General features: G+C 52.9%; 1 protein-coding gene across 3 annotated transcripts in view; it reads right to left on the minus strand.

Moving 5' to 3' along the window:
* Positions 1–10,919, minus strand: part of LOC111154630 (phosphogluconate dehydrogenase) — a 16,818-nt gene extending 5,899 nt beyond the window's left edge. The window contains exons 1-7 of one of the 3 annotated variants that reach the window (XM_022514367.1): positions 10,816–10,917; positions 10,118–10,193; positions 9,147–9,326; positions 7,000–7,065; positions 5,547–5,665; positions 2,986–3,055; positions 663–797 (exon numbers count right to left, since the gene is read on the minus strand). In XM_022514367.1, the coding sequence (XP_022370075.1) occupies positions 663–797; positions 2,986–3,055; positions 5,547–5,665; positions 7,000–7,065; positions 9,147–9,326; positions 10,118–10,193; positions 10,816–10,823 (654 nt within the window). In that variant the 5' untranslated portion in view covers positions 10,824–10,917. Of the gene's footprint in view, positions 1–662; positions 798–2,985; positions 3,056–5,546; positions 5,666–6,999; positions 7,066–9,146; positions 9,327–10,117; positions 10,194–10,538; positions 10,554–10,815 lie in introns of those variants that run through there. The other 2 variants (XM_022514368.1, XM_022514369.1) reach the window with 2 other exon arrangements.
* Between the last annotated feature and the right edge of the window lie 1,053 nt (positions 10,920–11,972).

The following is an 11,972-nucleotide window of genomic DNA, read 5'->3' on the forward strand; positions in this document are numbered from 1 at the left end:
GATGCGGGACTCGATCCCAGGACCCCAGGATCATGACCTGAGCCGAAGGCAGTGGCTTAACCCACTGAGCCACCCAGGCGTCCCATTGACTAACTTTTGATTAACTGTCCAACAGCCAGTCCCAACCTGACCAGGAAAGCAAGCTTCCATTCCGCCTCCCCCGTGGGACGATGCGGGACCAAATGAGGTAACGACCATGAAAGCACACAGGAAGGGCCACTAAATGGTGCTAGTGATCAATGCCAAGGTTCTCAGGGGACATCTGGCTCTGTGGCTAGCTATCCTATCATACAGCTTCCCTTCAATCGGGCTGAGTCCATCCCTTTGTTTTTGTTTGTGTCTTAACCCTTTTAAGATTTTTTAAAATTTTTATTTACTTGAGAGAATGAGAGTAAGAGAGGGTGCATGCTCGGGGAGGAGAGGGAGAAGCAGGCTTTCCGCTAAGCTCAATGCGGGACTCGATCCCTGAACCCTGCAATCACGACCTGAGCTGAAGGCAGACACTTCACCGACGGAGCCTCCCAGGCGCCCCTGGGCTGAGTCCATCCTCCCACCAGCATGACCACTGGAAGGAGGCGGGGGAAGGCTCTACTGCCGCAGGCAAATCCCTCTCACCTGAGCAGGAGGGGAGGCTGCAGCCCAGACGCAGGCCCGGGACTCACCTTTGCCATCTCGTCGTGCTCCATGGCCAGCACGTCCTTCATCAGGTGGTAGGCCTCACAGATGAGCTGCATGTCCCCGTACTCGATCCCGTTGTGCACCATCTTGACGAAGTGGCCGGCTCCTTCGTCTCCCACCTGTCAGGGCGACAGGCACCAGGCGGCCTTCAGAGGCAGGACCCCAGGAGAGCCCACGGCACATTCTTTGGCAAGGCTCCTCCCCATACAAAAAGTAACAGGCTGGAGGCAAATATCAGTAGTATTTTAACACTAAGCATCACTACGTAACAATTCAATAAAAGCTCCCATCCAGTCGAGTGTTCTTTCAAACTCAATCTGAACTTGTTTCTCTAGAGATTTTTCCAAGCCTCCCAACTCGCTACAAGCACACACAGCTCATGAGCCTGCATCTCCCGCCCTCCCTTGCTAGGAAGGGCCTCACTCAGTGAAAGACGCCCTCTTCCCGAAGTTACCACTCTCCCACCGCCGGGGCTTACAGCCCGTCGGCTGATTAAACCACCGGCAAGTCAGAAAACATGTAACCGTGTCGTAGTTGCTGCTATGGGGCTACCAAGGGGTAAAATGACCCTGGGTCCTCGGGCTGGCCGTCCACCTGGTAAGCCTAGCACTGTGTTCGTGCCAGCGCGTCTCCGCTGACGAGATACGGGTTTATGAGAAAGCTGGCGGGACGCATACAGTCGGAACACCAGTCTGTGAATTCAGTTAAAGTAACTACAGATTTTAGTAGTTACAAGTCTCAGTCCCAACGGCACGTTCTGTCCCTACAGACGAGCTGCGCGGGGAAGCAAAGCATCTGAAAATCGCTCGGTGGGCCAGGCATCAGAACAAAGGGAGTTTCAGGGTCAAACATCTGGGGGTGACGAGCTCCGCAGTCGGGCGCAGCCGTCTCCATGACAGGCATCCACGTGCGTGGTGGCCCGAGGTTTGCTTGACCTACGTGCTCTCTGCTGTCACCGCTGGGATTCGTACAACTGACCCATCTGTCGGAGACTTCTGCCATCTGGGTTTCCGCAGCTGACCTGCCCCCTTTGGATCCTGACGCCTTCTGTGGCCGCCAAGCACCACGGCCAGTACCATCTTCCGAGTGAACGAAGGAGCGTCTGCTCTCAGTATCCACACGAGCTTTCTCAACAGCCCGAGAGTAAGCCCGGGGGCTCTGGAATGTCAGCCCCCGACTCGGTCAAGACCCAGCAGGGCCAGTACTGGCTTCTCATCATGATTCTGTCCCAAGTGTGTCTACAAAGCAGTGACTGCAGCTGTCCTTTCACTGCGGTAATTCACTGTTGAGGCTGGAACGTTCCCTTCCTAGTCCTTGACACTAATGAGAACATCCTCAACGCTCCAGGTCCAGCCCCGCCCCTCTCCACCCTAAGCAGACCAGGCCGGACTCGGGGACACTGGTTAAGAGGCACGGACCAGACCGGGGGCTCCCGCGGCCGTCCCTGGGCACGGTCGGACCTCCCCCTCATTGCTCGTCTGCCTCAGGCCTCCTCCATCTCTACCTTTTACCTCCCTCACACGAAGTAAAACTAACAGAGCGGACTAGGAGCTAGAGACCTCGGAGACCACCCCCCTCCTCACATTTTAGGGACCAAAGACTGAAGCCCGCGTACTTTCCTGACTGACTCACTAACGGCCCACAGTGGACGGACAGCTGGGGTGACAGGTCAGGTCTCTCAGCCTGGCGCTTTGCCCACCCGTGGCATGGCCTGAGTCTGCAGTAGGGACAGAACTGATCTCAGCGGCAACACGAAACACAGGGAGGGCGGCGCACAGGAACAAGCCCAGGCCTCCCTCCTGCTTCGTGCGCGCGGAAGGCCTGATGTTGCGGGCTCTGTTCGAGCACAGAACACCTGATCCCGAGCTATGGGAAAGATTTTCCACATCCGTGGCCTGGACCTCTGAGCGCACCGCACCAGCCCCTCAATCCTCCTCCTTCCGTGCAGGCAGGCAAAGCCCACCTTTGACTGTGACACTTTCTTCATTTTCGTGAAGTCACATAGCTAATGACACGAGTCTCGCTTCACCTCGTCCCTGCTGTGCCTTCTTGAAGAATCCAACTTCTAGATGAATGGAGCAGGGCTGTTTTTAACACCAGCCTCAAGGCTCTGAAATACTCAGTTAGGCGGCGGCAAGGCCACGTAAAAGAGGCTCGCGTCCTAGGCCATCGCTGCGCTAGCGACGTCAAGACTGTGACGCTGGTCACCAAACTAAGTGTGGCCCCCCCAGGTGGTCCTGGCTCTGTGCGCTTTGTCCCGTCTGTGCCCGTGTTACCAGCCGGCTTGAAAGAGGAGCCAGAACTTGCCCAGTCACAGCAGGGTTCCCCCGTTCCTACTTTTGCGGCGATGCCTTGGAAGATTGTCTTGATGTGGGGCCTGTGGGAAGGAACCATGTAGTTTAGCTGCTGAAAAGAGGGACCGAGATCTCAGTTAAATACTCAAGGACCCCCCACCCCAATCGTTTTCTTGCGGATGGGAGGTGGAAGTGCCCCCCCAACTGTGGAAAAAGTAATGAATGTGCCGAGTCCACGAGGTAAGCCCCGCAGAGGCTGCAGACTGGCTGGTGAGAGAAGACAGGAAGGCCAGCCGGAAGCATCAAAGCAGCAGGAGAAATTTCTCGGGTGCTGTGACTCAAACAGCAAGCAACAGGGAGGCTCCTGGGGAGATGCCTGTCATTGGTCTGGACGCGCGGCTTCAGGCCTGGCTCTGCACCCGCAGAACCGGGCAAGGATTCCCAGGGCAGCTTCGTTATCACACGGAGAAAAAGCGGCTGTTCCTCATCCCTGCCACTGCCCCCGGGGAGAAGACGCGAACTCACGAGGCTTTCTGCTTACGCTCTCCTCGCTACAACCACTGAAAGCTTCTTCCCAAAAAGTTTTTGGTAAAGGCATGGGACTGCCAGGGTTGCAAAGTTCATGCTCAGGATCAGAGCTAAGACAGCTTCGCGTGAAGCTTTAGAACCTCCCTGAACTCGTACGGAGCGTTTTGGGCAACGGCGCCACTCCTGCCTCTGCCGGGGCTCAATCTCACCACCCCGAGGCCGTGACCTGAGCCGAAATCCAGAGCCAGACGCTCAACTGACTGAGCCACCCGGGCAACTGCCTTTTAAATACTGTAGTAACCACCGTTCCTACTACTTTGAGCGAACAGTTTGAACAAGTCTTCCGTATGCTTACGACTGCCAGATGGTCTGAGAGACGGAATCACTGAGCGAGTGGGGCATCGCTGCCTTAGCAAGTATCTCCGTGTGTATCGTCTGCATGTCTAGCCCAAGATCAATGTTTGTAAACTTCTGGGCGCCTGGGTGGCTCAGTAGGTTAAAGCCTCTGCCTTCGGCTCAGGTCATGATCCCAGGGTTCTGGGATCGAAGCCCGCATCGGGCTCCCTGCTCAGCAGGGAGCCTGCTTCCTCCTCTCTCTCTCTCTCTGCCTACTTGTGATCTTTGTCAAATAAATAAATAAAATCTTAAAAAAAAAATGTTTGTAAACTTCTGAGAAACAGGAAGATCTCTATATACTTCCAGATTTCACACGCTGCAGGGGCGCCTGAGTGGCTTAGTGAGTTAAACATTCTTTTTTTTTTTTTTTTTAAAGATTTCATTTATTTATTTGACAGACAGAGATCACAAGCAGGCAGAGAGGCAGGCAGAGAGAGAGGGGAAGCAGGCTCCCTGATGAGCAGAGAGCCCGATGTGGGTCTCGATCCCAGGACCCTGGGATCATGACCTGAGCTGAAGGCAGAGGCTTTAACCCACTGAGCCACCCAGGCGCCCCAGTTAAGCATCCTCTTGATGTCAGCTCAGGTCATGATCTCAGGGTCCTGGAATCGAGCCCCACTTCGGGCTCCACGCTGGGTGGGGAGTCTGCTTGGGATTCTCTCCCTCCCTCTGCCTCTCCTCACACTGAAACACTCTCTCTCTCCCCCTCAAATAAATAAATAAATAAAATTTTTAGATCTCACATACTGCACAGAATCCCAAGTAACTCATCAGAGAGCTAATTTAAAGAATAACCTTCCCCAGGAAACCCTTTACCTCTGGGAATTAGGTTTGATCACTCCTTACTTTAACCCCTAATATAATTCTAGCACACTAGAAATCAAACTCATTCAGAAAAGAATGGTACCAAAGGGAAAAAAAAAAAAAAAAGAAAGAAAAGAATGGTACCTTTCTGTATCTCCCTCAAAAGGATCCCTTTTTTCTTTCTCTTCTGCTCACCCACCTCCCTCCGTCTGGTTGTTCTCTCTGCAATTTCAGCAGCGGGTTTCCCTCCGTCTGAGTCAGGCGTGATTATTACTTGTACCTTTTCATTTTGGTTCTGTCCCGCTCACCACCCCCACTTACGCCTCGTGCACCCCTATTCTTACATCACCGATGCCATGGCCAACACTTCCCCTTACAGACAGCACAGTGCACAGTGTAAAACTTGTTTTGTCTCCAAGTCAGATACAAAACCTCCACCTCACTCTCCCAGGGACAAAACAGGCCCCATCAGATTTTTCCATCACTCACGATTATTAAATGAGTGGTTATCTTAGGACTGGGCACCACCTAGAGAGGCAGACTTTACTTCCCAGTCCACACAGCGCCCAGGACATTATTCAAACGGCTTCCTTAAAGCCCCTGAACTCGGTAAGCCTGTTTAGAGCTTCTAGTATCAGTCTTGGAGGGAAGAGCAGAGAACAAAGGGCAGAAGAGAACCTCGCACACAGGATGTCAAAGCAGTGAATGTACAGACAGAAGAACTATTCCTGGCATCTCCACCACTCAGGCCCTGCAGAGATCAGGGTGGCAAGAGGTACCCACGGCTCACTCCCCTCACAGCTCAGGCTCCCTTGTGCTGAAACGGGTGGCACCTTTGATACTCACCAGGCTTCCTTGTCCCCTCCTGGCATAAGTGAGGGGCCATACCGGGCCCCCTCCTCTCCACCACTGACTCCGCTCCCCACAAACAAGATTCCTTTGGCCTTGAGGTCGCGACATCGTCTCTACATGAGAGAAAAAGAATTTCATTATGCTTCCACATGACAATTTCTCCCAGTGGATGAGAGGAGGTATAAGACAGGTATGGAGAGCCCACCCAGGACATGAAATGACCCCAGGATCCAAGAATAACCTGATCATTCCAGAAATTTTATCCCAGGGCACCTGGCTGGCCCAGTGGTAGAGCATGCAGCTTTTGATCTCAGGGTTCTGAGTTCAAGCCCCATGCTGGGCGTGGAGCCTACTTAAAAAAATAAACAAATAATAAAAAGAAATAAATAATTTTTTTTTTAAGATTTTATTTATTTATTTGAGAGAGAGACAGTGAGAGAGACCATGAGCGAGGAGAAGGTCAGAGGGAGAAGCAGACTCCCCATGGAGCTGGAAGCCCGATGTGGGACTTGATCCCAGGACTCCGGGATCATGACCTGAGCCGAAGGCAGTCGTCCAACCAACTGAGCCACCCAGGCGTCCCAAGAAATAAATAATTTTAAAAAGAGATTTAATACCCTCAGTTTGGGAGTCAGGACAAAAAAAAAAAAAAATCCAGGGAGCCTGGCGGGCTCAGTCAGTAAAGCGTGTGACTCTTGATCTTAGGGTTGTGAGTTTGAGGGCATAGAAATTACTTAATTAAAAAAAAAATCTGGGGCACTTGGGTGGCTCAGTTGGTTAAGCGTTGCCTTCGGCTCAGGTCATGATCCCAGGGTCCTGGGATCGAGTCCCACATCAGGCTCCTTGCTCGGCAGGGGGCCTGCTTCTCCCTCTCCCTCCCACTCCCTCTGGTTGTGCTCTCTCACTCTGACAAATAAATAAATAAGCAAAATATTAAAAAAAAAATCCATGGAAGTTTAAAATAGCTACCCTTCCCCCAAAGGGAAATAATAAATAAATCTCATTTTCCTGGAAGGTCTAGTACCATCAGACTCCATTAAGAGCTGGTGGGCTTTGGGGGTGCGGGTTTGGTTTTTAAGAGTTGGCTTCATACAAGTATGACTTCCTGCCACTCAGCACTTAGGACGATACAGGGTCTTCTCCCAGAACACGAGGCCAGTAAAGCCATGGTTCTCAACCATGGGCTGCTGGCGGAGGAGGAAGAGCTAAGCACGAACCATCCACCTCCTGCATCCACGCGGAAGCCCTCCTTCTGAGTTACACATATCCTGAGGTGACCTCAAGTACGTCCTAGCAGAAACAGAGGCTGAGGACAGCAGCGTCTGCACCAAGCCCCAGGATGAGCACTGCAGAAGGACGGTCCACTCTTTTAGCACGTATGCAATGCTGATACTTTTTTCTAGAATGTTCTCAGAACCAGGAAGAACTCAGACTGAAGAATACTTACTGTGGTGTCCCTGTATTCAGAATTTCCTCCATCAATGATGATGTCACCAGTGTCCAACAATGGTACCTGTAACCAGACGCAAGCATTACGGTGGGCCAAAGAAATGGAAGACAAAATAGAACGTACCTTGACCAATGAAAACAAACAAGAATTTATCCCAGATAAATCCAATCTAAAAGCACATGTTGGGGCGCCTGGGTGTCTCAGTGGGTTAAGCCTCTGCCTTCGGCTCAGGTCATGATCTCAGGGTCCTGGGATTAAGCCCCACATCGGGCTCCCTGCTTAGCAGGGAGCCTGCTTCCCCCTCTCTCTCTGCCTGCTGCTCTGCCTACTTGTGATCTCTCTCTCTGTGTCAAATAAATGAATAAAATATTAAAAAAAAAAAAAAAGAACGGGATTTAAAATTTTACAACAACCAAAACCTGCTTGAAAAATTTTGTGTTTCCACTGGGTGCCACCAGCTGTCTTACAGTCCCAAATCCCAGCAATGGGACTTGTTCTAAAGGGTCCCATCATTTCCTGTAGAATCTGCCCACAGCAGCGGAGGGGCCCGGTAAGCAGCCATCAGCGGGTCTGGGGCCTGACTCCATGACCAGCCCCGTCTGGAGGTGGCAGGAGGAGACCAGGCCTTGGACAAGCACTTCTTCCTACAGAGCACGACGAGGCTGGCTTTACTAGTTATTCTTCCGTCTCCCCGCACAAGGATCCAGTGAACGTGGCTTCGTACTTTCTTATGCTGGAGAATAAGCTACGGCCTTCCAGTCCATTCTGTGTATACCTAACCATGATCAGCTCAGCATCTCGCTACACGAAAAGCTTGGTGTGTCCTTTCCTTATCACAGCATTCTTCCTTTCTAGGTCATTCTTTTTCAAAGTGGTAATACACTGGTTACAAATTCCGCTCCCTGCGGAGACCCCCCCACTGTTAACAGGACTCCCACAGAAAAGGAACTGTTCATCCCTTGCCTTTGTCTATCCCTACGTTCTCACAGCTAATGCCTTGGTTTTTCCAGAGCTGTCACTGAGAATTTGAGTTACCTTCGTAAGTTGCTTCCACCCGTTCCCCTTCGCCCATATGCTGTGTGTGGTTTTGTGGGTTTTGCTGGTGGGAAAAGCACGCGAAGGCTGCAGGGCACTGGTGGCGAGCTTGTCTCCACCGACTGACTGGCGGTGAGTTGTGCTGAGGAAGAGCCCCAGAGGCGCCCCAGAAACCACTCACAGCAACAGCGCTTCAACCAAACGCTGTTGGGGACATTCCCTGGGGAAGAACCTGTTGTCGCCATTGGCTCCTCCCCTCCCACTGCCATCCCAGTGGGTGAGTGGCCATCGGCCCTTCGGTGAGAGCACAGCCTGGTGAAGCACACAGGGAAACCCACCGCCCCCTAGCCCTGGGGCCGACAGGACTCGTCAGCCTCAGATGTGTTACAGAAACAGAATGAGCCCTACACAAAGCAGTGCCCCTACAGCCGAGGCTCAGGGCCAGAAGTGCAACAGAGGCCCTCTCTTAGGCGCCTACCCGAGGGTCACCCTCCTGTCCTTGCAAGGCCATTGCAGCCCATACACATAGGTTTTTTTCTTCCAAAAAAGATATACCTGCTAGAGGCAACAAATCATTCAGAAATAAGGACCCAGCATGTAGGTATCCCTAGCATTCCCTAAGGGGATCTCATCATTTATATTAAGTTATACAACAATTTACATATTGTTACTTTATACAAATGCTGAAAAAAGTGAAATCTACTTCTAAATTTGGATACCACGGTTTATTGGTGAACAGCTCTAAGCACGCATAATCCACAACCAAAATAGTAAATTTTTTTGACCATCGATGATAGAGACAGATCAAACTCCCTACTACTTCTACTCCTACTGTTAGTGAATTCTAATTGAAATGTCTCTTGGTGTCCCAGAATTTCATATATATGGAATTATTACCAGCTGAGGGTATGCGGTGACTTAATCCGTGCCCATCAGGTTAACCAACACCAAGACATCGAAGCACTGTTTTGTGTGAACTAAGCAGCTCACATCCAGACACCAAAGAGGCAAAAAAAAAAATCTCCTAAGTAAAAAGCGGTGACATAGCTGACGGACTGCAGGAGAAAAGCCGCCCCGCCAGCAGCAGCTGGGAGCAGAGCCGGCCTCACCAGTTTGTCGATGAAATCGTCCACAGCTTGGCCGGCCTTCACCAGCAGTATGACCCGCCTCGGCTTCTTCAGCTTCGAGACCATCTCCTCCAAGGAGTGAGCACCAACCACTTTGGTTCCCTTTGCCTCATTGGCCAAGAAATCATCAACTTTGGAGACTGTCCTATTAAAAGCACAAACCTAGAAGGACAAAAAAAGGTCTGCTCAGGAGATCCGGGACACAGAAGACCTTCAGACCCTAGATTAAGTGGCAGTGAAACTTCTACCGCAGAGAAAGGAACAGAAGCAAAGGTCAGCTGCCCGAGGCAAATCAGGATGAAGTCTGTCACCAGCTGATTGGGACTCGGATTCAAATCAAGGGACTCGATGCTGCAAACTGTTATCTTTTGTCACCAGTACTCTTTGTATCAGAACAAGCTTAGTGTTTGTACTGTTTAAATTTTCACTCACCCCAGTTCTCACTAGACAATGACGTTAGAGCTCTACCAACCCAGGGCGGATTTCTCCTCCTCCAGCTATGGGCAAGATGGGGCATCTGGGTGGCTCAGTCACTTAAGCGTCTGCCTTCCCCTCAGGTCATGATCCTGGGGTCCTGGGATGGAGCCCCGCCCACAGGGAGTCTGCTTCTCCCTCTCCCTCTGCCCCTCACCCCTGTCTCATACTCTCTCCCGCTCTCTCAAATAAATAAATAAAATCTTAAAAAAAGAAAAGAAAGATCTGGGTAGGCTTATTCCGGCTGCAACCGTACAGATGCATTTAGCAGACTCTCCTTCAGAGAACGGTGGAGCTGCCCCCCGCCCCAGCTCCACCGTCCACACACGAACTGGTGCTTGTCCTTCCTTGGCAGAACGTCATGAGCAGCAACAGGGGATCTGTCAGAAGTGGCAGTTGCACAGGATCTTGGAAATCAGCAGCAGCGTACCAAGACACACCAAGAACCCTCAAGACAAGTGTGTGTCCTCTGGACTTACCACAAAGCCGTGGTCATTCATGTTCAAAATTAAGTTCTGGCCCATGACAGCCAGTCCAATCAGTGCAATATCGGCTCTAAAAGACCAGGAAAGGGAACAAAGAAAACGTGTCAGTTCCACTTAATCCATTCCAACGCAGAGACCCAGAGTGTCCTAGCTTTTCCTATGAACAATCTGCCTTCCCTCTTCCCCTACCCCCCCCTCACCCTTGAGAACCAGGCGTGCACCGCCCAGGCCACTGCAGACGGGCCACCCTGCGCTCCCCACTTCACCAGACGGTGAGTTCTCGAGACCCACTAATCCTGCAGGAGGGCGTGCAACCTCTGCTCTGCCTCAGGCCACCCGCTAATGACTCACTGCGGCCGCCCCCGTCCCCCACGCCCCCACGCCGGGCAGAAGCCCCGCAGGCACAGCCGCTGACCGTCCAAGCACTTCCCCTCCCGCTCCGGCCCGGGTTTCCCTCGGCCATGCCGGACCCCTCCCCGCGGGGCCCTTTCTGGACACGGGGATTCGCCCCGCGCCGCTGCGAGAGACAGAGGGCCTGGGCCCGACGGGGCTGGGACACTGAAGGTCCGGGACTCCGGGCGCCACGAGGCCGGACTCCCGCGACCCCCCTGGTCAAAGCGACGTCAGGGGTGGCTCCGCCCTCCGCGCCGGCCCCCGGAAAGTTCCTCAGCGGCCCGCGGGCCGTCACTCACTGGGCCATGGCGGCGGCAGCGGCGGCGGCAGACTCGGCAGGAGTGCACGGAGCGGAAGAGAGGAGAGCGCGCGGCGCGGCGACCGAGGCTGAGTCCCGCTCCTGCTCTGGCCCCCAGGGCCTTGGCCGCGGCCTTCCGGCGCCGACCAATCGGAAGGAAGAGGCGGGTCTTGTAGCTACGCCATTGGCCCTTCCCGGCGCCTGTTAGACCACCTGAGGCAAACGGACCCGCCCACTCCCGGGGCCGGCTCAGGAGAGCGCCGAACACATCGATGGCAACGCAGAGGCAGGCAGGGCGGGGGCGCCTGGGACTGGTGGAGGAGGCGGGACAGGTGGAGGAGGCGGGGAGGCACCGGGGACGGGCACGGGGGCGTGGGCGGGGCGCGAGGACCGCTGGAGGGAGCGGGGGCGCCGGGACAAGCGAGGGGGCCGGGTCGGGAGCAGGGGGCTCCCGGGACGGGCACTGGGGGCCCGGCGGCTCGCGGTCACCGGCGGAGGGACGGCGGGCGGCTCCTCCCGGACCCCGGAGCAGAGGACACTCGGGTTGGCGCCTCCAGTACATTTTATGATTTTTTTTCTCCTGTGAATGCTTCATATCATCTAACATGTACCTTGCACCCTTGCACGTAGTAAGTGCTCACCAGAAACAAAAGTCACGCAGCTGGTTCATGGCTAGTTAGTGGCCCAGTTGTGGCCCATTCAAGGCCAAAGCTAGTTCCATCCCAGCAACTGCACAAGTTACTTTGTAATACAGGTTTTAAGAGATACAGTGTAATAACTTACCTGTAAGCTGTGTCCCACTATCGTGTCTTTTCCTGTTGGAAGTTAGGTCTGAGTAAATCACAGTTAACAGTATTTTTGGAATGCTAATGGAATCTCACTCTGAATATTTAAAATCTCAGGATCTGTCTTGGATGTAGAAATTTTCCTGTATTATTTTCTGCACTAAAGGCATTCTGTTAATTTGTTCTTTTCCTTGAGTTGCTTCCCTGTTTTCCCATTTTGTACCAGCCAGGGCTTACAGTCCTGAAGTTCTAATTTTCCTTTCTCTCCTCTCCTGCGTGGAGGGTGGTGTTCATGAACTCTGTGGTTGACCCACTGTACAATGTCCAGGTGGGGCCAAGATTACAACAGAACTTCCTTCTGAGGAAGAAAAAG

The sequence above is a fragment of the Enhydra lutris genome, unplaced genomic scaffold, assembly GCF_002288905.1.
Source record: "Enhydra lutris kenyoni isolate GAN:26980312 unplaced genomic scaffold, ASM228890v2 scaffoldscaffold38, whole genome shotgun sequence".
Taxonomy (NCBI): Eukaryota; Metazoa; Chordata; class Mammalia; order Carnivora; family Mustelidae; genus Enhydra; species Enhydra lutris.